The following is a 27,424-nucleotide window of genomic DNA, read 5'->3' as shown; positions in this document are numbered from 1 at the left end:
GAAGATAAGCCCTTTAAGGAAGAAAAGAAAGGAACCTAGGTAAGGAATTCTTGTTGCACAGCCCAGCCAAACTGGAGAAGGCAGAGACTAATGAGTGACAGAATAAGGAACAGGATGGCTAGGAAAAGGTAGATAAGGAGAAAGGACCAGGCAGAATGGCAAGAATTAGTATTGAGGGGCATGGCTTACTCTTTAGCTCTTGTTTTTCTCAAGGTCTCAAGAGCCAGTGTCTTATGTGGAGTATGCTGTTCTCCTGGGATATTTTGAAATCTCTTAGTCGCCAGAATATGTAACCAGTGCCCTGCTGGCAATGGTGTCAGCTGAGCCCGGGTTCAGGTTTGATAGTCTCAAAACTAAAAGAATTTAGAGACGAGTGGGCCAAGTAGGAATAAGTAGTAAAGTTTATTAAAAGAGAAATGTTTTAAAAGAGAGTACGTGTTAGAGAGGCTAACAGGAACGTGACTAAGGGAGGGAGTGGAGTTGGCTAACTTGTTTTATAGGGAAGTTTTGTTGGTAGCAGGTTTTTATAGTAACCTTTGAATTAGGTGTCTTCTTTGTTGTAGGAGGAGATAGCTAGCAGAATTTGTGGTTTGTTGTTACATACCTAAAATTTGTCTTTGGGCAAATGGCTAACAATTTCTTATGACCCTATGCTTCCTGTCATTAACTGAGGGCTTGCTTTGGGCCCAGAATTTTATAAGCTTTTATGGTTTGGGGAGGTTTTGGGGCTTAAGGGCAATTTTTGTCCTAGGAAGTTTGCAGCTCTGTATTAGTTCCTTTGGAGCTAGATAAGAAAGGAGGTACTTGCAGTTGTCTGCTAACTCTTTGCAGTTGTCTGCTAACTCTTTGCAGTTGTCTGTTAACTCTTCAGAATAGGAAACCTGGGATTTACAGTTGTCCTATTTTATGCTGCTTCATTACTCTGTAAAAAAGAGTAATAACTTATTCTGCCCAAATCCCAGACATATATTTAAATATGTTATGTGACTGTAAGATAGACATCTGCCGTTTCCACAGTGAGAGAAAGTATGTGGTTGTGGAGTTTCAGTGGGTGTAGCTATGCTTTTATTTTCAGAACTGTCTGCTGCCATTGTAGGGGCTACCCAAGCAATCTGGTCAGGTATTGTCATTATTTCTTTTTATCATCTTTGAAGCTAATGCACTGGCTGACTTGGAACGTCTTTCCTTTTCTTATCATGGGAGACTGGCTCCCAAATAGTTTGAATTCTATTTTTTTCCAAGTCATGAAAGCAAAAGTATCTTGTCTTTGACACCAGAACTATAATTCATGTCCAAAGTTTGTCAGTGTGTATAGAAAGAAGGGGAAAAGGAAATATCAGGAAATTCGTTTGCTTGAACAAGACTGTGTATCTTCGGTTACTTTCTGTCTGTAACCTCAATTATGTGACCCTAGAGCAATAGGCACCTTAATGATCTCAAGTACTGACAGAATCTGAAACTTTCAGAAGAAAAATCTTGAGAAGTCATTGACAGGTATATAAATATATATATATGTGTATGTGTTTATTATGTCATCACAGTGGGTCATAAAAGCAGGACTTTTATATTTTTTGTGGGTTTTGATATTTTGATATCAAATATGAAAGGACTTTGATATTTTGATGGGACATAACAAAGACATCGCTACTGATAAACTTCTATTCCAGCATTATCAAACAACAAATTTGCTTTACCAGATACAAAAAGATAATATAAACCTAGATGAGAGGAGAAGAAGGATGTTGGGCAGAGGGACATGTGCAGACATCTGGTAGTGGAAGAATGCTTGGGGCAAATGATAAACCTCAAACAGTTTATTATGACTGGAGCATAGAGTTTGATGAGATAAGACCAGAATGGTAAGGAATGGAGCAGATTACTAAGGGCCTTGTAGGCTAGACTGTGGTAGGGTAACCATATCTGCTAAAGCAGGATGCTCTAAAGAGTGAATGGGTGGGGGATCTATAAACTATTATGCAAGGCCAACAGGAGTAATCTGGGACCAGGCAAACCAAAACATATGGTCATCCTATCTGAAGGTGAGGAAGAACTATTGATGTGGTTATATATCCTCCAAAGAATGGGAGAGTAAAATAAACTACAGGCAGGAGGCTTGCACAACTCTTTAAATAATTTTGATTGGAAGGGAATAAGAGAGAAGGCCAATTGCTAGATGTGGATGTGGAATTGAAAAGGAATTTTGTTATTGTTGTTAGATGTAATAAAAACATGACCATGTGTAAATGCTGTTGGGAAAGAGCCAGTACAGAGAGAAAAGCTAAAAATTGGTATGGTAAGAGACCTGAGAAAAGATGGTAGGGGATGGAGCATGAGTGGAAAGATTGTTCTTGACAGGGAGAAAGGAAGCAAGAGTGGTTTAATGCAAGTGAATCTGCAGATGGGAGGGCATAATAGGAAGGTTTAGTGCCTACCTCATCACTGCTTTTGTTGTTGTTTTGGGGGGTTGGAGGAGAGAAGATTTTAAATAGTTACAGTGGGGAATGGGAGAGAGACCAATAAACAAGACAAGGATGTATCTTATCACCACTAATATTCAACATCATCTACCACTGTAGTGGCAATCCTAGCCAATGAATAAAGCAAGAAAAAGAAATTTCGGGTATAAAAATTATAAATGAGGATATACTACTGTTATTATTCACAGGAACTCAATTGAGCATGCAAAAATACAAAAGAATCTAAGATATACTATTACAATGAAGTGAATTTAGCAAGATTATGGTATTCAGGCTTACCCCTTTTTATTGCATTTTTCTTTATTGAACTTCAAAGATATTGCCTTTTCTTTTACAAATTGAAGGTTTGTGGCAACCCTGCTTTGAACAAATCTGTTGGTGCCATTTTCCCAATAGCATGTGCTCACTTGGTCTCTGTGTCACATTTTGGTAATTCTCATTATTTCAAAGTTTTTTAACAGATATGTTATTGTATCTGTTATGATGCTCTATAATCTGAGATCTTGGTTGTTGCTATTTTTATTGTATTGGGGTGCCATTAACTGTGCCCATATAAGATGGCGTGCTTAACCGATGTTGTGTGTTTCTGACTGCTCCATTGACCAGCTGTTTCCCTATTTCTCTTCCTGCCTTGGCCCCTCCTTCTTCCCTGAGACACAACAATATTGAAATTAGACCAATTAATAACCCTACAATGGCCTTTCGGTGTTCGAGTGAAAGGAAGAGTCATATTTCTTTCACTTTAAATCAAAAGCTGTGATTAAGCTTAGTGAGGAAGGCATGTTGAAAGCCAGCATATGCTGAAAGCTAGGCCACTTGCACCAAACAGTTACTCAGATTATTAATGGAAAGAAAAAGTTCTTGAAGGACAGGCTAGAGGGAAATACCTGAAGCTGTTGAACTGTAGTCCAATAGCCTTGATTCTTTTTTGCGGTGGTTCTTTATTTAATCAAGGTGACATAAAAGTTTGAAAGTAAATAGAGGAGTGAACATGATTTAAAAAAAACAATTTTTTTTTAAAGTAAGGAGGCATTGTCTAAAACAATAAGGAAGGAGATGGTTAACATACATATCAATAAATATGTTGGTTTGATAAGACATAGAATCTTTGTCATCTAGGCAGATTGCTCAGATGTTTAAAAACCTTTTATAGCTTCTCACTAAAAGCAGACAAATAATCCAAGAAAACATTGTCATTTTAACAGAGTGAAAACCAAGCTGTACAGAATTAAGGGCCCTCATTCTTATTCTGGGCCCCCTGTTTGCCATTGTTTAAATGATCTATCCTGACAGGTTGACAATAGCCTTGATTCTTGAAGATGACTGAATAAGTATAGAGCTTTTAAGGTACGACCATGTGATTGTGAAAATCTTGTGATTGCACTCCCTTTATCCAATGTGTGGACAGATGAGTAAGGAAAAAAAAAAAAATAAATAATAGGGGGAGGAGAATATGGGATGTTTTGGCTGTTCTTTTTTACTTTTATTAATATATATATTTTTTGAGTAATGAAAATGTTCAAAAAATGATTGTGATGATGAATGCCCAGTTTATGATGATACTGTGAATCACTTATTGTACAGATGATTATATGGTATATGAATGAATATATAATATATCTCAATAAAATTACATTTTTTTAGAAAAGTGCTAGTCCAGTGGACACACAAATAATAGAACGTGAAACAACTTTATTGCTAATATAGAAAAAGTTTTAGTGGTCTTAATAGATCAGACCAGCCACAACATTCCCTTAAGCCAAAACTTAATCCAGAGCAAAGCCCTAATTCTTTTTAATTCTAGGAAGGCTGAGAGAGGAAAGAATACTGCAGAAGAAGAGTTTTAAGCTAGCAGAGGTTGGTTCATGAGGTTTAAGGAAGAGAATCATCTCCATAACTTTAAAGTGCAAGGTGAAGCAGGCAAGTGCTGATGCAGAGCTATAGTAAGTTATCCAGAAGATCTAGCTAAGATAATTGACAAAGGTGGCTAAACTAAACATCAGATTTTTATAGCTAGAGAGAAGTTAATGCCTAGCTTCAAAGAAGAAACTAACTCTCTTGTTAGGGGCTAATGCAGCTGGTGACCTTAAGGTGAAGCCAATGGTCATTAACATTCTGAAAATCCTAGGGTCCTTAAAAGTTATGCTAAAACTACACTGCCTGTCCTCTATAAATGGAACAACAAAGCCTGGATGTCAGGATATCTCTTTAAAACATGATTTACTGACTATTTTAAGCCTGTTGTTGAGATCTGCTCAGAAAAAAAGATTCCTTTCAAAATATTACTGCTCATTGAAAATGTGCCTTGTCACCCAAGAGCTCTGGTGGGGATATACAATAAAATCAATGCTGTTTTCATGCATGCTAACAATATCCATTCTGCAGCCCATGGATCAATAAGTCATTTTGGCTTTCACGTCTTATTATTTAAGAAATACATTTTGTAAGTCTATAGCTGCCATAGATAGTGATTCCTCTGACGGATCTGTGTAAAGGAAATTGAAAAACTTCTGGAAAGGATTTCTCCATTCTGAATGTTCTTAACAAATGTTAAGAACATTTGTAATTTGAAGGAGGAGGTCAGAATATCTGCATTCATAAGAGTTTGGAAGAAGTTGATTCCAGCCCTCCACCATGGATGATTTTAAGAGGTTCAAGACCTTAGAGAGGAGTAACTGCAGATGTGGTAGAAATATTAAGAGAACTAGCATCAGAAAGTGGAGCCTGAAAATGTGACTGAATATCTGCAATCTCAAGATAAAACTTTAATGGATGAGGAATTGCTTCTTATGGAAGAGCAGAGAAGTTGTTTTTTTAGCACCAGTTGAATATGCTGTGAATATTGTTGAAATGACAACAAAGAATTTAGATTATCACATAAACTTAGTTGATAAAGAAATGTCAGGGTTTGAGAGAACTGACTCCAATTATTTATATATTTTTAACTTTTAAAATTGTGCTATATAACATATATACAAAGCAAAGAAAGAAAATAACAGCAGTTTTCAAAGCACTCTTCAACAAGTAGTTACAGGCCAGATTCCAGAGTTTGTCATGGACTACGATACCATCATCTCAGTTTTTCCTTCTAGCTGCTCCAGAACACTGGAGGCTAGAAGGAATAAATATTTTTTTATCATTACAGTTTACATTTTTGTGTGTGTGAAAAATAACGTACATACAAAAAAAAAACTAATTTCAAAGCACAGCGTAACAATGAGTTGTAGAACAGATTTCAGAGTTTGGTATGGGTTACAATTCCACAATTCTAGGTTTTTATTTCTAGCTGCTCTAAGATTCTGGAGACTGAAAGAAATATCAGTGTAATGATTCAGCAGTCATAATTCGTTTGTTAAACCCTACCTTCTCTGTATAACACCACCATCACCTTTGATCTTTTTCTAACTCTTTAGGGGTATTTGGGCTACAGCCATTCCAACTTTTTCATGTTGGAAGGGGCTGTCAATAATATGGGATAGGGAGATGGAACTAGCTGATATTCTGGAGAGGCTGGGGACTCTGGGTTTCAGAACTTGTCTGGTCCAGGGACCCATCTAGGTGTTGTAGGTTTCTGAAAAGTTACCCTAGTGCATGGAACCTTTGTAAAATCATGTATGTTAGCACATACTTTTGTATTTAATTGTGACTCAGCAAATATTTGTTACATAATAAATTAGAGGAATAATCCAGTTACCACAAAATTAAGTTAACCAGAATTTGCTGCTCCCCACACGTGATTACCCACCAAGGTATATCTGTAGTATGTCAGTGATGAACTGATCTTGGTTCTGCCCTTAACTCTTTGAGTGGCCTTGATTAATTCACTATATACTCGGTGGAGACACTTTCCTTATCTGAAAATGGGGATTAAAACTCTTACCCAGTTTGGAACCGAGAAATAACTAAGGTGATTGAAAGGGATGAGATTTGGATAGAGCTGGAATTCATCCAGACAGCCTCTGGAAAGAACTGAATAAAGTTTGACTCCATTACCTAATCCTCCTGGGATAGGAAAACCCCTTTGAGTCGCTTTTTTTTTTTTTTAATGGAATTGGATATTTTGACCCTTTGAGTCTTTTCAGTCCCTGTATACAAGGTCTCTGGTTTTGTTTGTAGCATACTACTTCTCTTGTTAATGAAGCTGGGGCATTTGACTCATCCCATGTCTCTCTAGTTTTTTTCTTTGCAATATCTAAGGAACTTACTTATTAAGGACTCTGTTTTAATTTGCTAGGTTACTGTAAGCAGAGACCATAAAATTGATAGTTCTTGACCATGGGCTGTTTTTGTTAACAATCTGTAATCAGAAACCATAAAATGGGTTGTGTAAATGCCCAGATCAGGACATCATTAAGACAGTGCTTTCTTCCTGAAGATCTGCTGTGTGCAATCCTGCACTTTCCTGTCACACCGCAAGTCACATTGCAGTGTCTGCTGGTCTCTCCCTTTTCTTCTGGGTTTCCTAGCTTTCAAATTCTTGCTTCTGTGGCTTTCAGTTTTCTCTCCTCATATTCATTCTTTTATAAAGGACTCTAGTAAGAGGATTAAGACCTACTCTGGGCTGTGCCTTAAAAGGTCCGTCTTATAAAAGGTTTATACCCACAGGGATGAATTAACTTTAAGAACATGATTTTTCTAGGGTACTTAAGTTCCAAACCACCACAGACCCTGACAAGTGACACCTAATTTTGTATTTAGCTTCCTTTATTTCCCCTTAATTCTTGTTGTTTTATTAGGCTCCATGTAGCTGAATATAGAAAAATAAAGATAAAAAACCCACCCCAGCCACCTTCCCCAAACAACTTATAAATGCAGATTTCCCCCCCTCTCTCTTAGGGAGTTGTTCATGTTTTTATTTAAAATATATATATATATATACTGGGCGGGGCATGGTGGCTCAGCAGACACAGTTCTTGCCTGCCATGCCGAAGACCTGGGTTTGTTTCCTGGGGCCTGCCCATGCAGTATGTACACACACACACACACACACACACACACAATGTACTTGAGTGCCATGTGTCAAGATAAATAGCCCTTGGCTATAGTCCTCACAGTGTCTCAGTGGGAAGAAGCAGACATACAAGCATATAAAACAGTATAGTGTAAAAAACATAATAGCTGTGGGAGTACAAGTGGTATGGGAGCACCTGCAAGAAGTGGCTAATTATCGGGATAATGTTTTGAAGAAAGTGTCACTTGGTATTTCTGCACTAAGTAGTATAACACAGAAGCAACCTGATGAGAGCACCTGCCCTCAGAGATGCACAACAACCTGGTGAGAGGTTGATTTCTGACTACCATTTTAGAGACCAATCTAAAGCTCAGAAAGCCTCAGTGGACTGCACTATTGCAAATTCTTATTTGTCTTGTTTCCCCCCTCTCCCCTTCCCAGCACAACTGTGCCCTTTCTATTATACTACAGTGCCCTGCCATCCCCTTTAAGCAAAACTTAAGTCTCAGATTCTCCTTTGCTGTCTAGCATGCTTCCAGTGCCTTGGATGCATTGAGCGTTCCATGGCTGTAGCAGTAGTGAATATTGCTGATGTCATTGTTTGCCTTATTGGGATTTTGCTCTTTGTTTCACAGGGAGCTGTGATTGGTATAGACGATGAGGACGACAGCACCTTCACAATAACTGTTGATCAGAAAACCTTCCATTTCCAGGGTGAGCTGAAAAAAAGAGATTGTTTCTGTACATAGTTCAACTGCTTCTTTCCTTCACCTTTGAGTTGTTTGCTGAATGATGCGAATGATTTTGCAACTGATCCTGCATGAACGAGTGCACAGGAATGTTCTGGATGAAGTGGTACTGCAGGTTAGGCAAGGAATTATATCTGTCTCTAGTGGAAACAGATCTATTTGAAACGACTCGGTCTGGCTGCAGTTGGACAATAAAAATCAGTGAAGGGAGAGAGAGTAATGGGCTGCTGTTGCTGCTGGCTTGTGCTTACAGAAGGTTGCTGATCTTCTTTATTGAGGATTATGGTTCTGCTTCTGCATGAAGAGTCTAAAGACTGCAGATGGTGCAGTGTTTGTCTACGTAAACCTTGAAATGTAAATTAAATTGAAGCCAGTGGCAACCTTTGGCGTAAAGGTTTTGCTTTGCTTTAAAAGCTACAAGCTTGCATTCATTTCATCTGCATTTCTGTGTCTTGTCTGCTAGACGTCATTTCTCTGCTTTTATCTTTTTTTAATACTTAATAACACCAATGCCGTCTGCCACTGCTATGTTTTGGCATTGCATGCTATGGTTCACCAGTAGAAGGGGTAAGGTACTATACAGTCGTTTTGCTTTGAAAACTCTAAACTAGCAAATAAAGCTTGATTTTAATGATCTAGTTTTAATGTACCTCTTGTCCTTTAGGAGTATCTGTTAGCTTTAGTACCAATGTTTTTGTTATGTTACCTATCCACAGTTACCTCTATTTTATGTTTAAAGCACTCCAAGAAACTCAGAAATGAGGTTTGGAGATTTTAGCACTTTCTCTGAACTACAAATGATAATTTATGGATGCTAGGCATCCCATGATAAATGCATATTAGATAAATTGTCTTGAATGTAATTATAGCTTAAGAATGTTTTGGTTATGAAATATAACTAGGTGGGCTATGTTGTGCCAAGGATTCAAGCAGTTACTGTCTTTCCATGCTAGGTGAGTATATTGCAGTGATTTTCTTCATTGTCCTTGTTTAAGAAATTGACACATAGAGATGAAGGATGCAGCTTGTATACAATAAAGACAAAAAAAGTGCACTCCATAGTGATATCTAATGCTTTCTCCTGATCATCCTTAAAAAATTTATTATTTCGGTCATATTATTTATTCAGAGTTGCTTGAATGATGATGCTCTCCTTGAAACTTTCCATTATATTTAAATTTCATAAAACATTCTTACTCCTATTATGAAAGCTCGGGTTTTTAAATTTTAGGTTAAATATGCAATACTGCTTATAAGTGAAAGCAAATTCCCACCTGCTGGAACTCTTTACGTGAATTAAGTTGAGTACTTTAATACTTTTCAAGTGAGAGAAATGCTGAATGCAGGTGAAGACTGCAGTATGAAATCCTTTCTTCTGCAGTTACTCAGGAGGCACCTCCTTTGGACTTCCAGAAGCTGTATGTTTGCTTGATTAAGGGGGAAATGAGTGCTAAAGCAGAGGCACTTCTGTCTTCTGATTTACTTTTAAATAATTGATGGTAAACTCACCTCCCCTTTAACGCTCCCATATTATATTGCTGGCTTAGAAAACGAGTGATGCGTCTAATGAATGATAACATGGTAGGATAAATAAGACATATATATTTTTTAAATGGATTCTTCAACTGAGACTGCCAGGTTGATTAGTTTATTTTTCAATGTTAACATTTGTGGAAGTTGCAGGCAACATACACATATCTAGCTTTTGTGAAGAATCCTGTAAGACTATACAATATTTATTTTTTTGGCAAGAATAAGTTACTTCACATTCATAGGTCCTTGCTTAGAAGAAGCTTTCTGAAAATTTGATAAAAAGTTCTCAATGTCCAATAGAACTTATAGTCTTGTTTAGAAATGGAAACAAGGTTGGCTGGCACACAATAACATATCTTTAAATGTGTTAAAGTTTTTATTTAACTTTTGAAAAAAATGAGGTATCAATTCTATAAAACAAATTCTTTTTTATTTTTTTGGTATGCTGTATGGTGGGGGTCACATTTCATTCTTTTTCCATGTGACTGTCCCGTTATTGCAACACCATTTGTTGAATTTTTTTTTCTGGGCGAGATGGGAGTGCATGGGCCGGAATTGTAACTGGATCTCTCACATGGCAGGCTAGAATTCTACCACTGAACTACCCTTGGACCCCCCTAAAATTCTGTTTAGCTGTAATTTTAAGGGGAAAGCTAGAATTTGTTCAGATATATTTCATTTATTCATTCAACATTTATTTTAGGCTTTATACTAAATTCTGATGGTACAGTGATGAGTGGAACAGATAAAACTTCTTGCCTTCTTGGTTTTACCAATCTGATAGTGGAGAAAGCCAATAAATAAATTAATAAAATATAAATACATAAGAGATTGATGAGTCTTGGGGAGAGAAAAAAATAAAGCATGGAAGGAGAAAATGAAAAAAGTCTTTTGGGGAAGTGTGGAAATTTTAGATAAGGTGATCAGGCAAGGACTCACTGAAATGGTGTCCTTTGGTGGAAAACCTAAAGGAAGTGAAGAAATAAGCCATGTGGCTCTGTTGGCAGGGTTGGGTGGGTGGTAGGAATGCCATTCCAGGCAAAGGGAACAGTAAGTGCGAAGGAGAGTGCCAGCCATGTTTGAAGAACAGAAAGGAGGCCAGCACTGGCTGGGGTACAGAAAACCATGGTGGACAGCAGTGGGAGATGAGGTCTGAGAGGTAACAGGGAGTCTGATCATATGAGGCCTTATAAATCACAGTAAAGACTTTGACTTTTTCTAAGATGAGAAGCCACCAGTGGGTTTTGAACAGAGGAGTGGCATGATGTAATTTATGTTTTAACAGGATTAACTCTGGCCACTGTGTTGAGAATAAAATGCAGGGGACCAAGGAGAGAAGCCAAGAAACTAGTTAGGAGGCTGTTGTAATCCAGAAGAGAAATGGTAGCAGTTCCCACTTGGTGTAGCAGTGGAGATAGCGAGGTAATGAGAAGTGGTCAAGTTATGTGTTTAATCAGCTTTAGTGAGGTATAATTAGCATACACAATAAAGCACATGTGTTCACTGAGTTCTGAAAATTGTATTTACTCATATAACTGCCACCATAATCAAGTATATAGAACATTTCCATTACACTAAAGAATTCCTTGATGTCCCATTTATTGAGTACCCCCTTCTAACCCCTGACCCCAGGCAACCTTTGATCTCCTTTGTTACTATAGAATGATTACTTTTTGGAGAGTTTCGCTTGAATGAAATCATACAATATGTACTCTCTTTTATCTGTTTTTTTTTTTTTTTTAAGCTCAGCATATGTTTTTAAGGTTCATCCATGGTGTTGCATGAATTAGCAGTTCATTGTTTTAATGTTGCTGTTCTAGTTTGCTAGCTGCCGGAATGCAATATACCAGAAACGAATGGCTTTTAAAAAGGAAATTTAATAAATTGCTAGTGTACAGTTCTAAGGCCGAGAAAATGTCCCAATTAAACAAGTCTATAGAAATGTCCATTGACAGGCATCCAGGGAAAGATACCTTGATTCAAGAAGGCTGATGAAGTTCAGGGTTTCTCTCTCAAGTGATAAGACACACGGCGAACACAGTTAGGGTTTCTCTGTTGGCTGGAAGGGCACATGGTGAACACGGCGTCATATGCTAGCTTTCTCTCCTGGCTTCCTGTTTCATGAAGCTCCCCAGGAGGCATTTTCCTTCATCTCCAGAGGTCGCTGGCTGGTGGACTGTTTGTGGTGCTACAGCATTCTCTGCTCTCTCTGAATCATTCTCTGAATCTCTCATTCTCCAAAATATTTCTTCTTTTATAGGACTTCAGACCTAATCAAGACCCACCCAAATGGGTGGAGATACGCCTCCAGCTAATCCGGGTTAACAGCCACTCTTGATTAAATCACATTTCCAGGGAGACGATCTAATTACAGTTTCAAACATATACTAAATAGTGATTAGAAGAAACAGCTGCCTTTACAAAATAGGATTAGGATTAAAACATGGCTTTTCTAGGGTACATACAGCATTTCAAACCAGCACGGGGGGTGGGGGGAAATTGTTTCAAGCTGAGCAGGGGCATCATTAATTGGGTTTCTGGACATCTTCAGTCGGAACAGGCTGATAGTGATATTTTTGTTGTAATAGGAGCAGATTTTAAAAAATTTTTGTTGTAGCAGGAATATGTTTTCAGAATTCTGCTGGTTGGTCTTAGCTACTATTGACCTGTGAACAAACTTCGTAGGTATTGTAAGAGGCAGGGGACTAGAGGAAAATTAGCAGGAGGATAATTAAGGGCCCAGTGAGGGTGAGCAGTATTGCTCATAAGGGGGTGGAGAATAATGAAAGAAAATTGAAGAGAAAGTTTTTTAGCTAAGATGAAGATGACTGCATTTGTTAAGTGAGTCCTTATTATGACCACGTTTTTTTTTGTATTTTAAATTTTGTTTCACTCAACGTGTAGTGTTGATGTAAAAGCTAGCAGGTTTTATCTAATATTCCACAAGTTCCTCTCACTGTTGTGGTTAGGACATCCAGGGCTCTTTTAACTGCTTCAAGGCTGAAAAAAGAGGTGTCGTTATTAAGGGGCAAAGGGATGAATAATGAAACTAGTTGTTATTCTTGGAGAGTTCAGCCTCTTCAGGTTTCAGATATTCTTTGTCATTGGAACGATTTGGAGGTTTTAAGTGTCTGAAAAACAAATTTAATAACTAAAATTTTATACAATATTAGATATTTTTAGGGTTTCTAGGAACATTGTTGTTTGGGATATGCGTATATATAGTGGCATTTTGTAACATCTGACTGAAGCTTGCATAAAGAGTAACCTCCAGAATAACCTCTCAACTCAATTTGAAATACCTTATCCATTGAAATTCTATTTCTCTTCCCCTTTTCGATGCTCTTCCCCTTTTTCATCCATGATGTCAAGGCCAGTCTCATCCTTGGAGCTTAATGTCTCACAGTGCTAAGGCTAGTTATGTCCTGTGATGTAAAGGGCCTGTTGTGTCCCATGGTGTTAGGGCCAGTTATATTCCACACTGTCAGTGCCAGGCTTAACCCCCTGGAAATTATGTCCCATGTTGGGGGGAAGCTCAGAATTTGGCTTAGAGAAAGACTACATTTGAGCAACAGCAGAGATCTTCTGGAGATAGTTCTTAGGCAGTAATTGTAAGTGGGTTCAGTTTACTATTAGAAAAATAAGCTTCATAAGGGCAAGCCTCAAAATTGAGGCCTTGGCTACGTGGGAAATTCCTAATCAGGGGATTTTGCAGATATATATATTTTTTGTTTTCAGTTCCAAATACTCTGAAATGCACAGTATTAAACATTAACTTGTGAAAGCATTAAGATTTTGTTCCTTATTCCAAGTTTCTTATTAAATAAAGCTGAATTAGGGTGTTTAACTCACTAGACAGATTAAATTAGATAGTGCAAATATTGGACAAAATAAACATTTTTCTTTTACCTCATGCAAGAGTTAAAGCTAATTTAAAATACAGACAATATTATTTTTTACCTTGTATATTGATTTGTCTTGGTTTTAACCTGATCACTTTTATTGTATTTTTAATTCGAGTTTGATTTCTTTTAGTTGTTTAACTGTTGCTTTGTGGACCCATGCTAATTTTCAAAGTTGGAGAAGCAAATCTGAGTTTAGGTGTCATACAGACACTTAACATTTTAGGGAACTATAAGGTTATATAAAGAGTAAAAGCACCTCAGAATTTATTGATAATGGTTAATGTTTACAATCTGAGCTTTAATTTTTATGAGCATTTTTTTAATTAGACTTAGTAGTTTTCTTGTAGAATCTTTGGGATTTTCTTTCTTTAATTTTTTTTCTTTTTTAAAAACATCACATATGAACATGAACATTCTTACTCTATTACTTAGGGTTCTGTAGAGAAGCAGAATAAACAAGAAACACTCGCAAATATAAAATTTATAAAAGTGTCTCACGTGACCGTGGGAACACAGAGTCCAAAGTCCACAGGGCAGACTCTGAAGCCTACAATTCTGATGGAGGGTCTGGACGAACTCCACAGGAGAGGTGAGCCAGCCAAAGCAGGAAGAGAGCCTGTCTCCTCTGAGTCCTCCTTAAAAACCTTCCAGTGATTAGATTAAGCGTCACTCATTGCAGAAGACATTCTCCTTGGCTGATTACAAATGGAATCAACTGTGGATGCAGCTGGCATGATCATGATTTAATTCTATGAAATGTCCTCATTGCAACAGACAGGCCAGCACTTGCCCAACCAGACAAACAGGTACCACCACTTGGCCAAGTTGACACATGAACCTGACCATGACAGTTGCTAACTAGTCCATTGTATAATGTTTATTTCTTTTTAAGGTAGAATTATAGCATGTGAGAGGAGGTTAACAGAAAGATTTTTGGCCTGAGCAACAACAATGGAGATACCATTAATTGAGAAGGGGAAGACTGCACAAGAACTAGATTTTTGGAGGGAAGTGGGTGGGTATCAAGAATTTAGCTTTGGATGTGCTTATTAAACAATTTTAGATACCTGTCAAATATCCAAGTGGAGATGTCAGGTAGGCAGTTGGAGTCTGAAGTTCAGGGGGAAATATGGGCTGGAGAAATAAATTTGGGAGTTATTGACATTCAAATAGTATTTGGGAGTATTTGTAGAGAAGAAAAGAGAAGAGAGCTAAGTAATGAGCTCTTGAGTTCTATAACATTTATTTAAAGGGCCCAGAGATGCGATGGAGAGGAAGCAACTAAAAATGAGGAGGAAAACTAGGTTAATGTGATATTCTGGAAGCCAAGAGAAGAAATTGTTTGTTAGAGGAGTGAGGAATCAGCAACTGTGTCAAATGCTGATTAAGTATGATGAGGACTGAGAAATGATCACTGAATTTAACAATAAAGTGTTCAGTGGTAACTTTGAGAAGAGCAATTTTTTTTACTTTAATATTTTTATTGTAAAAACTTAACATACAAACATTCTTGACATACAAACATTCCATACATGGTGTACAATCAGTGGCTCACGATATCATCACATAGTTATGTATTCATCACTATGATCATTTTTTTTGAACATTTGCATCACTCCAGCAAAAGAAATAAAAAAGGAAAAAGAAAAAACTCATACATATCATACCTCTCACCCCTCCCTTTCATTGACCACTATTATTTAAATCTACTCAATTTATTTTAATCTTGAAAAGAGCAGTTTTAAGATAGGAGTATAGACAGTTCTGTAAAGATTTGCTATAATAGGAAAGTGTGAGATACAGCATTAGCTAGAGGGTAAGTGGGAGCAAGTCAGGTTTTTTTTTGTTTTTAATTTAAAGTAAAATGCCATTTGCAGTGATACAGTAAAAAGGGAAAAATTGATGATGCAGCAGAGAAGGGAGAGAATTGTTGGATCAGTGTCCTTGAGAAGGCAAGAGAAGGTGAGACCTAACCCATAAATGGGGATGAGGAAGGCATTGGCTTTGGCTAGGAGCATGGACAGTTTATCCATGGTACCTTACCAGAGGGAAGGCCAAGTGTATTGAAATAAATTAAATAGGTAGTTACCCATCACCTTCATTTCCATTATACTTTAAATCTCTAGCTGTCTTACATGTCTTATATCCTAAAATATTGCTTGTTTATAGTTAAGAGGATTGGTGCCAGGAAGAGCGCAAACCTCCCTGAAACAATAGATAGCTTGTTTACAAGGATCTCCAGTTCTGGTAACTTGATATCCCAGGATGTTTCCAATTTTGAAAAGATTCCGTAAAATTCTCAAAATAAAGCTAGATTAAATTAATTTTGGTTTTGAAAAAGAAAAAATGTTCTCTAGAGTTTCTTTGTTTTTTTGTTTTGCAGGGGAAGAAAATAATTGAAATTATTGCCCGACTATGTTAGAGCTTTAAAAGGGCTTGAAAACTATAAATTTATTCCATCCGTTTTCAGAAATTAAAAGGAAAATGCTTGTCAGTTTATCTTTATAGATATGTTCTGTCTTCTCTTGAACAAAGGCAAAAATTGATCCCTTTTCCTATCGCTTAGTCAGAGTTTCATTGTTCTTGACTAGGCATTCAGTTAAAATGCAGTTCTGACGTTAGACTAGCTGTTGAGTTCAAACATTTACTGAGTGCATACGATGTGTAACTCCCTGTGCAGAGTTGAGGAGATACAGGTGAATAGGACATGATGCATTATGTCAAGTAGCTTCTAAAAAATAATTATAATATAGTATATGCTGTGGTGGTAGAAACTGTAGGGCACCAGATAAGGGAGAGAGGCAAAAGAGGCAATCAGAGCTTCATAGAAGAGTATCTGAATAGAGTTTTTATTGTTACCAAGTAATTCTTTTTAAAATAATAAAAATTTATCATCATACTGGCTCTAAAAATTTCCAATCATTCAGAAATACGTAAGGTACAAATTAAGTCCCCTGTCCCCAAATCTTTATCTCTTTCTCCACCTTCCTTACCCTTCCCTCTTTGACAGAGTTCCAAAAAAGAACAAACAATTGCCAGGTGAAGAAGTATCATGGGTAGGGGTGGGGGGCAGGGCAGGGCATTCCAGGCTGAGGGATGTAGTAGCATGTGCAAAGGTCTAGAAATGTGACATTGAGGGGTGTGTTCAGAGAACTACATATCATTTGTTACTATTAGAACAATGGCAGGGAAATGAGACTGTAGAGGCTACATCTAATATAAAAAGATTAGTTTTCTTTTTTCTGGACTCAGCAAGGAACCAATGAAGAGGTGTTTCCTTTCCCCCCACCCCCACACAAACGTCTCTCTTTTTTTTTTTTTTTTAAACATGGGCCCTGGGAATTGAACCGGGTCTCCCGCCCAGCAGACGAGAACTCTGCCACTGAGCCACCATTGCCCGCCTCCCATAAACTTTTTATATTGAAATTATTTCAAACTTTATAGGACAGTTGTAAGAAGACTCCAACATAAACCTCCTCCTGTAGATACCCAGCTCCACCATTTTAACATTTTGCACATTTGCTGTATCATTCTGTGTCTCTACCTATTGATCAATTTTATAAACATTTGAGAGTACATTGTATACATCATACTCCTTAAATATATAATACTTCCATGTACATGTCTTGAGAACAAAGATATTCATTAAGTATACTTATCAAGTTCAAGAATTTTAACACTGATCTAAGCTTTCAGTCGGTAATACAAGTTTTTCATATATTCCAATAATGTCCTTTTGAGCCTATTCTCCTCCCTTATTAGATACAGTCCAGGATCACGCATTGCATTTATTTATCATTGTTTCTTTAATTGCTCTTTTTATTTAAATTGTAGAAACATATGTACAACACAAGCTTTCCCACGTTGACCCTTCTCAAGCATACCACTCATTGGAATTAGTGACATTCATGATGTTGTGCTACCCTCACTACCATCTGTTACTAGAACTTTGCAATCTCCCCCAACAGAAACCCTAAACCCATTCTGTATTAACTACCAATTTCCTTTCACCCCATCCAGTAACCTGTACTCCTCATTCTGTCTCTATGCATTTGCATCTTCTAGCTATTTTGTATCAGTGGAATCATACAATACCTGTCCCTTTGTATTTGATTTATTTCACTCAGCCTCACCTCAAGGTTTATCCATGTAGTGGCATGTATCAGAACGTTATTCCTTTTTAAGGCTGAGTAATATACCACATTTTGTTTGTCCATTCATCTGTTGAAGGACATTTGGGTTGCTTTCACCGCTTGGCCATTATGAATGATGCTGCTTTGAACATTAGTGTACAGATATCTGAGTCCCTGCTTTCAGTTCTTGTGGGTACATACCTAGAAGTGGGATTGCTGGATCATATGGTGTGTTCTATATAACTTCTTGAGAAACTGCCAAACTGTTTTCCACAGTGGCTGCACCATTTCACAATGCAAGAGGATTCTTATTTCGCCAGGTCATCACTAACTCTTGTTGTTCTCCATTTTTTAAAATCATAGCCATTTTAGTGGGTATAAGGTAGTATTTCATTGTGGTTTTGATTTGTATTTCCCTAATGGGTAGTGATGCTGAGCATCTTTTCATGTACTTATTGACCATTTGTTTATCTTCTTTGGAGAAATGTCTGTTCAGGTCCTTGGCCCTTTGTTTTTTTTTTTTTTTTTGGTTGTTTTATCAGTAAAATTTTTGTTAGCATATAACATAACTACATATCATAGGCATGCAGCTCAATTCTCACAAGTTAACACATGCAAGTAACCAGCACCTAAATCAGGAACTAGAACACTGTTTAATACATTTTTGCCTATTATAATTTCATGATTTTATTCTCATATGCTTTCTTTTTGAAACTTTTCAATTTAGTCCTTTATATTTAGAGCTGATCCATCTGTGCCATCCGAAAAGCCCATACTTACTATTTCCCAGTCACCTCCCCACAATGGTAACCATTAACCTGACTTCTGTTACCATAGATTGGTTTTGCCTGTTTTTTTTTAAGTGATATTTTTATTGACAAATCTTCACACACATGCATTCCATACATAGTGTACAGTCATTGGCTTACAGTCTCCTCCCGTGTTTTCATCATCATGATCATTTTTTTAGAACATTTGTATCACTCCAGAAAAAGAGTAAAATGAAAAAAGAAAAAAAGTCATACATACCATACCCCTTACCCTTCCCTCTCATTGACCACTCTTATTTACCCAATTTATTTTATCCTTTACCTCCACTATTATCTATTTATGGCTTTTTCAAAGAGGATTTATTAAGTTACAAGTTAGCATTCTAAGGCTGTGAAAATGTCCAAATTAAGGCATCAACAAGAGGATGACTTTTTTTAAAAATATTTTTATTGATAAATCTTAACATACAAACATTCCATACATGTTGTACAGTCAGTGGCTCACGATACCATCATATAGTTGTGTATTCATCACCATGATCCTTTTTTAGACCATTTGTATCACTACAGAAAAAGAAATAAAAAGTAAAAAGAAAAAGCTCATGCATACCATACCTTACCTGTCCATCTCATTGACCACTAGTATTTCCATGTATTCAACTTATTATGACCTTTGTCCCCCTTATTGATTTTTAAATTTTTTATCCATATTTTTTACTCATCTTTCCATACCTTGGATAAAAGGAGCATCAGACACAAGGTTTTCACAATCACACAGTCACATTGTAAAGCTGTATCAATATACAATCATCTTTAAGAATCAAGGCTACTGGAACACAGCTCAGCAGTTTCAGGTACTTCCCTCTAGCCACTCCAATGCACCATAAACTAAAAACGGATATCAATATAATGTGTAAGAATACCTCAAGGATAAGCTCTTGACTCTGTTTGAAATCTCTCAGCCACTGAAACTTTATTTTGTCTCCTTTCTCTCTTCCCCGTTTTGATCAAGAAGGCTTTCTCAGTCTCTTGATTTGGGTCCTTGCTTATCCCAGGATTTCTGTCTCACATTGCCAGGAAGATTTACACCCTGGGAGTCATGTCCCATGTAGGTAGGGAGGGCAGTGAGTTCACTTGCCACGTTGGCTTAGAGGGAGAGGCCACATCTGAGCAACAGCAGTTTTTCTTGGGGTGACTCTAGGCTTAATTTTAGGTGACTTAGCCATCCTTTGCAGGAATAAGTTTCATAGGGCAAACCTTAAGATTGAGGGCTCAAGCTGTTGATTCGGTTGTTCCCACTCACCGCTTGGGAGGATATCAGAAATTCTCCAAATGGGTAAATTGAGTATTTCCTCCTTTCTCCCAGTGCCCCAAGGGACCTTGCAAATACTTCTTTATTCACTGCCCAAATTACTCTGGAACATATCAGGGAATTATTCTAACCTGGACAAACCAACAGTCTCTTGCCCTATTCAAGATTCCATGTACTTATGGTGTTCAGCTAAACTGTCCATGCAAGTTGAATGAGGAAATGTGCTACCCAAAGTATAAATTTTGCACCAAATAAACATCTCTCCCTTTGGTTTTGCACAGAAGTTGAAGTTTTAAAATATGGGCGATATCATCCTTTACCCTGTGTTCTGATTTACCTGAGTCCTGTCCAGATTAGCTTCACTCATATCTCTACTCGAAATCGGATACCTTTTGCAACTTTTTAAACAATTCCTGTGTGGGGTACTGCTGACTTTGATAGCTTCAGAGCTCCAAGTCTGAGTCTCAGGTGTCACATACATACCCGAAGTTTCTGGGAATGACCAGATTATAAACATGCAGCTCAGTATCTCAGAATTTAAAAGTAATATTTACAGCTCATGAATATATGGACTGCTGTAAGATCATACAATCTTGGATGCTTTACAATAGGCCCCAACCTAATAACCCATGCTCTCAACTTTAGTTCACTGAATTTATATATTACAGTTAATCCATATGAGTGGACATGATAATATTTGTCTTTTTGTTTCTGACATTTCATTCAACATACAGACCTTAAGATTCATTCACCTAGTTGCATGCCTCACATCTTCATTCCTTTTTGTGGCAACTCAGTAGTCCATTGTATGTATACACCATAGTTTCCCCTTCTATTCTTCAGTTGTACCCTTAGGCCACCTCCATCCATTGTAGATTACAGACACTTCTGCCGTAGACACCAGTGTGCAAATGCCCATTCTTGTCCCCACTGTCAGTTCCTCCAGTACATGCTGAACAACGGGGGTTTCAGGACCATACGGCAACCCCACCCTTAGCCTCCTGTGGAGCCACCACACTGCCTTCCAAGGGGCTGCACCCCTCAGTTTCCCTACTGATAGTGAATAGACACATCTCGTTCTCCACATTTTCTCTAGCACTTGTATCTCTGTTCATTTTTAAATAGTTTTGTTCACACTCCGTACAATCCAATGTAAGTACATAGACATCACCATAGTCCATATGAAGACATTTCCTTTTCTTCCTCAAAGAACCCATACCCTTCCCCTGTGCCCCCACCTGCTGACATTTAGTTTTGGCATGATGCTTTTGTTGCATTCAGTGAAAGCGTATTACAGTGTTACTGTTGACTATAGACCATAGCTTGCATTGATCTGTAGTTTTTCTTGCATACCATCCATTTCCAACACCTTGCAATGTTGACATTCATTTGTTCTCCCTCATGCAAAAACTTTTTTTTTTTGTAAAAAAAAAATATATATATTTTTATTTGTACCTTTACTCACCATCATTGTCCACTCTAGGCATTACTAAATTATACCCTTGTTGTCTTTATCCTCTGTCTTTCCTTCAGGTTTCATACATGCTGCCAGCCCTTCTCCCTCAATCATACTCACATTCAGCTTCATTTAGTGTATTTATGTTATAGCGCGAAAACCAGGAACAAGGCCATAGGCCTCCAGGAACATTTTGTGAAGTTAGAACAGGATGAAACTAAGGATTCGTAGTTTCAGGAAGCAGGTTTTATTTGCTATGGCCATAGGGCTCAGGCAGTAACCTCTGAAAGTCTGAGCCTCGAACAAAAGGCAACCTTAGCTTTTATAGACTCTTTGACATGTTAAAGACAAGGTAAACAATTGGCTGATTTAAGTTGAGAATGGCCCAGAGCTGAACCATTGAGGGCCCCCCACCCCAGAAATGTATTCTTTTGCCTATGTGCATTTTTACCAGTTCCTGAAGGCTAGGGGAGGGGGTTTCTATACCAGGAAATATGCCTTATCTCGCTTGCCCGCAAGGAGAGGGGGTTTGGGGATTTTCCACAGAGAGCACAGCTGAACTAAAAAGAGGGGAAGGCCTGCCTGTACAATGTTATTGTGCTACAAGCAGGTAGTGTTGTGCTATTTCTGAATTTTTACAGTCAGTTCTGTTGTACACTCTATTCCTTCAGCACCAAATGCCCAGTCTCTACCCTCTTTCTATCTCCTGATAACCTATGTTCTTAACTTCAATTCTCAAAGTTCATTCATTAATGTTAGTTCATATTTGTGAGACCATACAGTATTTGTCCTTTTGTTTCTGGCTAATTTCACTCACCATAATGTCCTCAAGGTTCATCCACTTTGTTAACTTGCTTCATGACTTTATTATATCTTATAGCTGCCTAATATTCCATCATATGTATATACCACAGCTTGTTTAGCCACTCATCCATTTCTGGACATTTGGGCTGTTTCCTTGTCTTCCAATCATAAATACTGCTCTTGTAAACATTGGTAAGCAAATACCTTGTTTGTGTCCTTGCTCTCAGGTCTTTGAATATATACCTAGTAATTGGATTGCTGGATCATGTAACAATTCTATACTTAATTTTCTGAGGAACCACCAAACTACCTTTCAGAGTGGTTGTACCATTTTAAATTCCCACCAAAATGCATAAGTGTGCCTCTTTTTCCACATCCTCTCCAGCACTTGTCATTTTCTGTTTTGTTTTGTTTTTTGATAATGGGCATTCTGGTAGATGTCAAATGATATCTCATAGTGGTTTTGATTTGCATTTCCCTAATGCAAACAAAAAAAAAAAGCCAGTGAAGTTGAGCATCTTTTTTTTTTTATTTTTATTTTTTATTTTTTTAACTTTTTTTAATTAAAAAAACAAACAAAGCATTAAGATAACATTCCATTCTACATATACAATCAGTAATTCTTAATATCATCACATAGTTGCATATTCATCATTTCTTAGAACATTTGCATCGATTTAGAAAAAGAAATAAAAAGACAACAGAAAAAGAAATAAAATGATAACAGAGAAAAAAAAAGATTATACATACCATACCCCTTACCCCTCGCTTTCATTTATCACTAGCATTTCAAACTAAATTTATTTTAACATTTGTTCCCCCTATTATTTATTTTTATTCCATATGTTCTACTCTTCTGTTGATATAGTAGCTAAAAGGAGCATCAGACACAAGGTTTTCACATTCACAGCGTCTCATTGTGAAAGCTATATCATTGTTCAATCATCATCAAGAAACATGGCTACTGGAACATAGCTCTACATTTTCAGGCAGTTCCCTCCAGCCTCTCCACTACATCTTGAACAACAAGGTGATATCTACTTAATGCGTAAGAATAACCTCCAGGATAACCTCTCGACTCTGTTTGGAATCTCTCAGCCATTGACAGTCTCATTTCACTCTTCCCCCTTTGGTCGACAAGGTTCTCTCAATCCCTTGATGTTAATTCTCAGCTCATTCTAAGGTTTTTCTCAGTCCCTTGATGCTGAGTCTCAGGATCTCTGTCCCACGTTGCCAGGAAGGTCCACACCCCTGGGAGTCATGTCCCACACAGAGAGGGGAAGGGTGGTGAGACTGCTCATCATGTTGGCTAGAGAGAGAGGCCACATCTGAGCAACAAAAGAGGCTCTCTTGGGGGTGACTCTTAGGCCTAAATTTTAAGTAGACTTGACCTATCCTTTGTGGGGTTAAGTTTCATATGAACAAACCCCAAGACCAGGGCCCAGCCTATAGCTTTGGTTGTCCACACTGCTTGTGAGAATATCAAGAATTCAACTTGGGGAAGTTGAATTTCTCCCCACTCTCACCATTCCCTGAAGGGGGCTTGCAAATACTTTTCCAGTCACTGATCAATACACTCTGGGATTCATCGGGGCATCACTCTGGACAAACCAACAAAATCTCATGTCCTACCTGAGATTCCAAGTACTTATGACATTCAATCAAACTATCTACATGAGTTATATTAGGAAATGCTCTAGTCAAAATATAAATTTTGTAACAAACTTTTTTTTGCTTTACTCTCACACATAAGGTGACATTTAAAAGTATTAATTATCATCTATTTTCAGCACCCTGCAATAATGACATTCCTTTGTTCTTCCTCATGCAAAAACATTTTTAAAATTTGTACATTGTACATTTCACTATTATTATACACTCTAGGCATTCCTAGATTATACCATCTCAATCTTTAACATCTATCTTTCTTTCTGATTTCATTTATGTCCCCAGCCCTCCTCCCTCTATCATTCTCACATGCAGCTTCATTCAGTGTTTTAACATAATTACATTACAGTTAGGTAGTATTCTGCTGTCCATTTCTGAGTTTTTGTATCCAGTCCTGTTGCACAGTCTGTATCCCTTCAGCTCCAATTACCCAATATCTTACCCTATTTCTATCTCCTGATGGTCTCTGTTACCAAGGAAATATTCCAAGTTTATTCACTAATGTCAGTTCATATCAGTGAGACCATACAGTATTTGTCCTTTTGTTTCTGGCTGATCACACTCAGCATAGTGTCCTTAAGGTCCATTCATGTTGTTACATACTTCATAACTTTATTCTGTCTTACAGCTGCATAATATTACATCTTATGTATATACCACAGTTTGTTTAGCCACCCATCTGTTGATGGACATTTTGGCTATTTCCATCTTTTGGGAATTGTTAATAATGCTGGTATAAGCATTGGTGTGTGAATGTCCATTTGTGTCCTTGGCCTCGTGTCCTTTGAGTAGAGACAGCATATAGATGGGTCCTGTTTTTTAATCCATTCTGCCAGACTATGTCTTTTGATTGGAGAGTTTAATACATTAACATTTAGTGTTATTACTGCATGGGTAGTAATTTCTTCTACTATTTTGCCTTCTGGATTTTATATGCCCTATCTAATTTTCCTTCTTTTTACCTTTACTCATAGTCTTCCTTTCTACACTCTTCTCCACACCTCTCTCTTCTGTCTTCATATCTGTCTCTAGAGTTCCCTTTAGTATTTCTTGTAGAGCTGGTCTCTTGGTCACAAATTCTCTCAGTGATTTTTTTTGTCTGAAAATGTTTTAATTTCTCCCTCATTTTTGAAGGACAGTTTTGCTGGATATAGTGTTCTTGGTTGGCAGTTTTTCTCTTTTAATAATTTAAATATATTGTCCCACTGTCTTCTCGCCTCCATGGTTTCTGCTGAGAGATCTGTGCATAGTCTTATTGGACTTCCCTTGTATGTGATGGATTGCTTTTCTCTTGCTGCTTTCAAGATCCTCTCTTTCTCTTTGACCTCTGACATTCTGATTAGTAAATGTCTTGGAGAACATCTATTTGGATCTGTTCTCTTTGGGGTACGCTGCACTTCTTGGATCTGTAATTTTAAGTCTTTCATAAGAGTTGGGAAATTTTCAGTGATAATTTCCTCCATTAGTTTTTCTCCTCCTTTTACCTTCTCTTCTCCTTCTGGGACACCCACAACATGTATATTCGTGCGCTTCATATTGTCTTTCAATTCCCTGAGTCCCTGCTCATATTTTTCCATTGTTTTTCCTATAGTTTCTGTTTCTTGTCGGATTTCAGATGTTCCATCCTCCAGTTTTGAAATCCTATGTTCTGTCTCTCGAAATCTACCATTGTAGGTTTCCATTGTTTTTTTCATCTCTTCTACTGTGTCTTTCATTCCCATAAGTTCCGTGATTTGTTTTTTCAGACTTTCAGTTTCTTCTTTTTGTTCTTTCCTTGCCTTCTTTATATCCTCCCTCAATTCATTGATTTGGTTTTTGATGAGGTTTTCCATGTCTGTTTGTACATTCTGAATTAATTGTTTCAGCTCCTGTATGTCATTTGAATTGTTGGTTTGTTCCTTTGACTGGGCCATATCTTCAATTTTCCTAGTGTGATTTGTTATTTTTTGCTGGCATTTAATTACCTTAATTAGTTTATTCTGGAGATTGCTTTCACTTCTTTTATCTAGGGTTTTCTTGCTGGATGAATTTGTTGTCTATCTGTTCTTTGACATTCCATTCAGCTTTATCTGGACCTTTAGCTTAAGTTTTGCTTAACAGAGGAGAATTTTTCAGTTCTTGTTTTCTTGTTTCTTGTCCTGCTTGTGTGGTGCCTCCCCCCACACACACTTAGGAGGGTCTACTTAGATATTATAGACCCCAGCCAGATTTTCCCAGACCAAACTGGCCTCCTATCAGGAGAGAAGAGTCATCTGCATCGGTTTTCACTGAGGGGGAGACCCAGCAGGTTGAAAGACTTTCCTGTGAAGTCTCTGGACTCTGTTTTTCTTATCCTGCCCTGTGTGTGGTGCTTGTCTGACTGCAGGTCCCACCAGCATAAGATGATGTGGTACCTTTAACTTTGGCAGACTCTCCCTGCTGGGGCGTGGTGGAGACAGAGGAGAGGTTGTAGGCTGGTTTTTTTGTGTGTGTGTTTTTTTTTATTAATTAAAAAAAATTAACAAAACATTAAGAAATCATTCCATTCTACATGTACAATCAGTAATTCTTAATATCATCACATAGTTGCATATTCATCATTTCTTAGTACATTTGCATCGATTTAGAAAAAGAAATAAAAAGACAACAGAATAAGAATTAAAACGATAATAGAGAGAAAAAAAAAACCTATACCTCCCATGCAGCTTCATTCAATGTTTTAACATAATTGCATTACAATTCGGTAGTATTGTGCTGTCCATTTCTGATTTTTTATATCCAGTCCTGTTGCACAGTCTATATCCCTTCAGCTCCAATTACCCCTTCTCTCTTTTTTTTTTTAATTAACAGAAAAAAGAAATTAACCCAACATTTAGAAATCATACCATTCTACATATGCAATCAGTAATTCTTAACATCATCACATAGATGCATGATCATCGTTTCTTGGTACATTTGCATCGGTTTAGATGAACTAGCAACACAACCGAAAAAGATATAGAATATTAATATAGAGAAAAAAATAAAAGTAATAATAGTCAAAACAAAACAAAACAAAACAAAACAAAAACCTCTAGCTCAGATGCAGCTACATTCAGTGTTTTAACAAGATTACTTTACAATTAGGCATTATTGTGCTGTCCATTTTTGAGTTTTTGTATCTAGTCCTGTTGCACACTCTGTATCCCTTCAACTCCAATTGCCCATAATCTTACCCTGTTTCTACCTCCTGCTGGACTCTGTTAACAGTGACATATTCCAAATTTATTCTCGAATGTCCGTTCACATCAGTGGGACCATACAGTATTTGTCCTTTAGTTTTTGGCTAGACACACTCAGCGTAATGTTCTCTAGGTCCATCCATGTTATTACATGCTTCATAAGTTTATCCTGTCTTAAAGCTGCATAATATTCCATCATATGTATATACCACAGTTTGTTTAGCCACTCTTCTGTTGATGGAGATTTTGGCTGTTTCCATCTCTTTGCAATTGTAAATAACGCTGCTATAAACATTGGTGTGCAAATGTCCATTTGTGTCTTTGCCCTTAAGTCCTTTGAGTAGATACCTAGCAATGGTATTGCTGGGTCGTATGGCAATTCTATATTCAGCTTTTTGAGGAACTGCCAAACTGCCTTCCATAGTGGTTGCACCATTTGACATTCCCACCAACAGTGGATAAGTGT

At 37.4% G+C, this 27,424-nt stretch overlaps 1 protein-coding gene across 9 annotated transcripts in view; it reads left to right on the top strand.

The window, feature by feature from the left end:
- The window catches only part of OSBPL9 (oxysterol binding protein like 9), a 248,303-nt gene that overhangs the window by 89,743 nt on the left and 131,136 nt on the right, over positions 1-27,424 (top strand). For all 9 annotated transcript variants that reach the window (XM_077149691.1, XM_077149681.1, XM_077149682.1 and 6 more), the window contains one exon: positions 8,064-8,142. In XM_077149691.1, the coding sequence (XP_077005806.1) occupies positions 8,064-8,142 (79 nt within the window). The remainder of the gene's footprint in view (positions 1-8,063; positions 8,143-27,424) is intronic.

This window comes from Tamandua tetradactyla, chromosome 2, assembly GCF_023851605.1.
Source record: "Tamandua tetradactyla isolate mTamTet1 chromosome 2, mTamTet1.pri, whole genome shotgun sequence".
Lineage (NCBI taxonomy): Eukaryota > Metazoa > Chordata > Mammalia > Pilosa > Myrmecophagidae > Tamandua > Tamandua tetradactyla.
The sequence above is the reverse complement of the archived record's forward strand: the minus strand, read 5'-3'. Positions and strand labels throughout refer to the sequence as shown.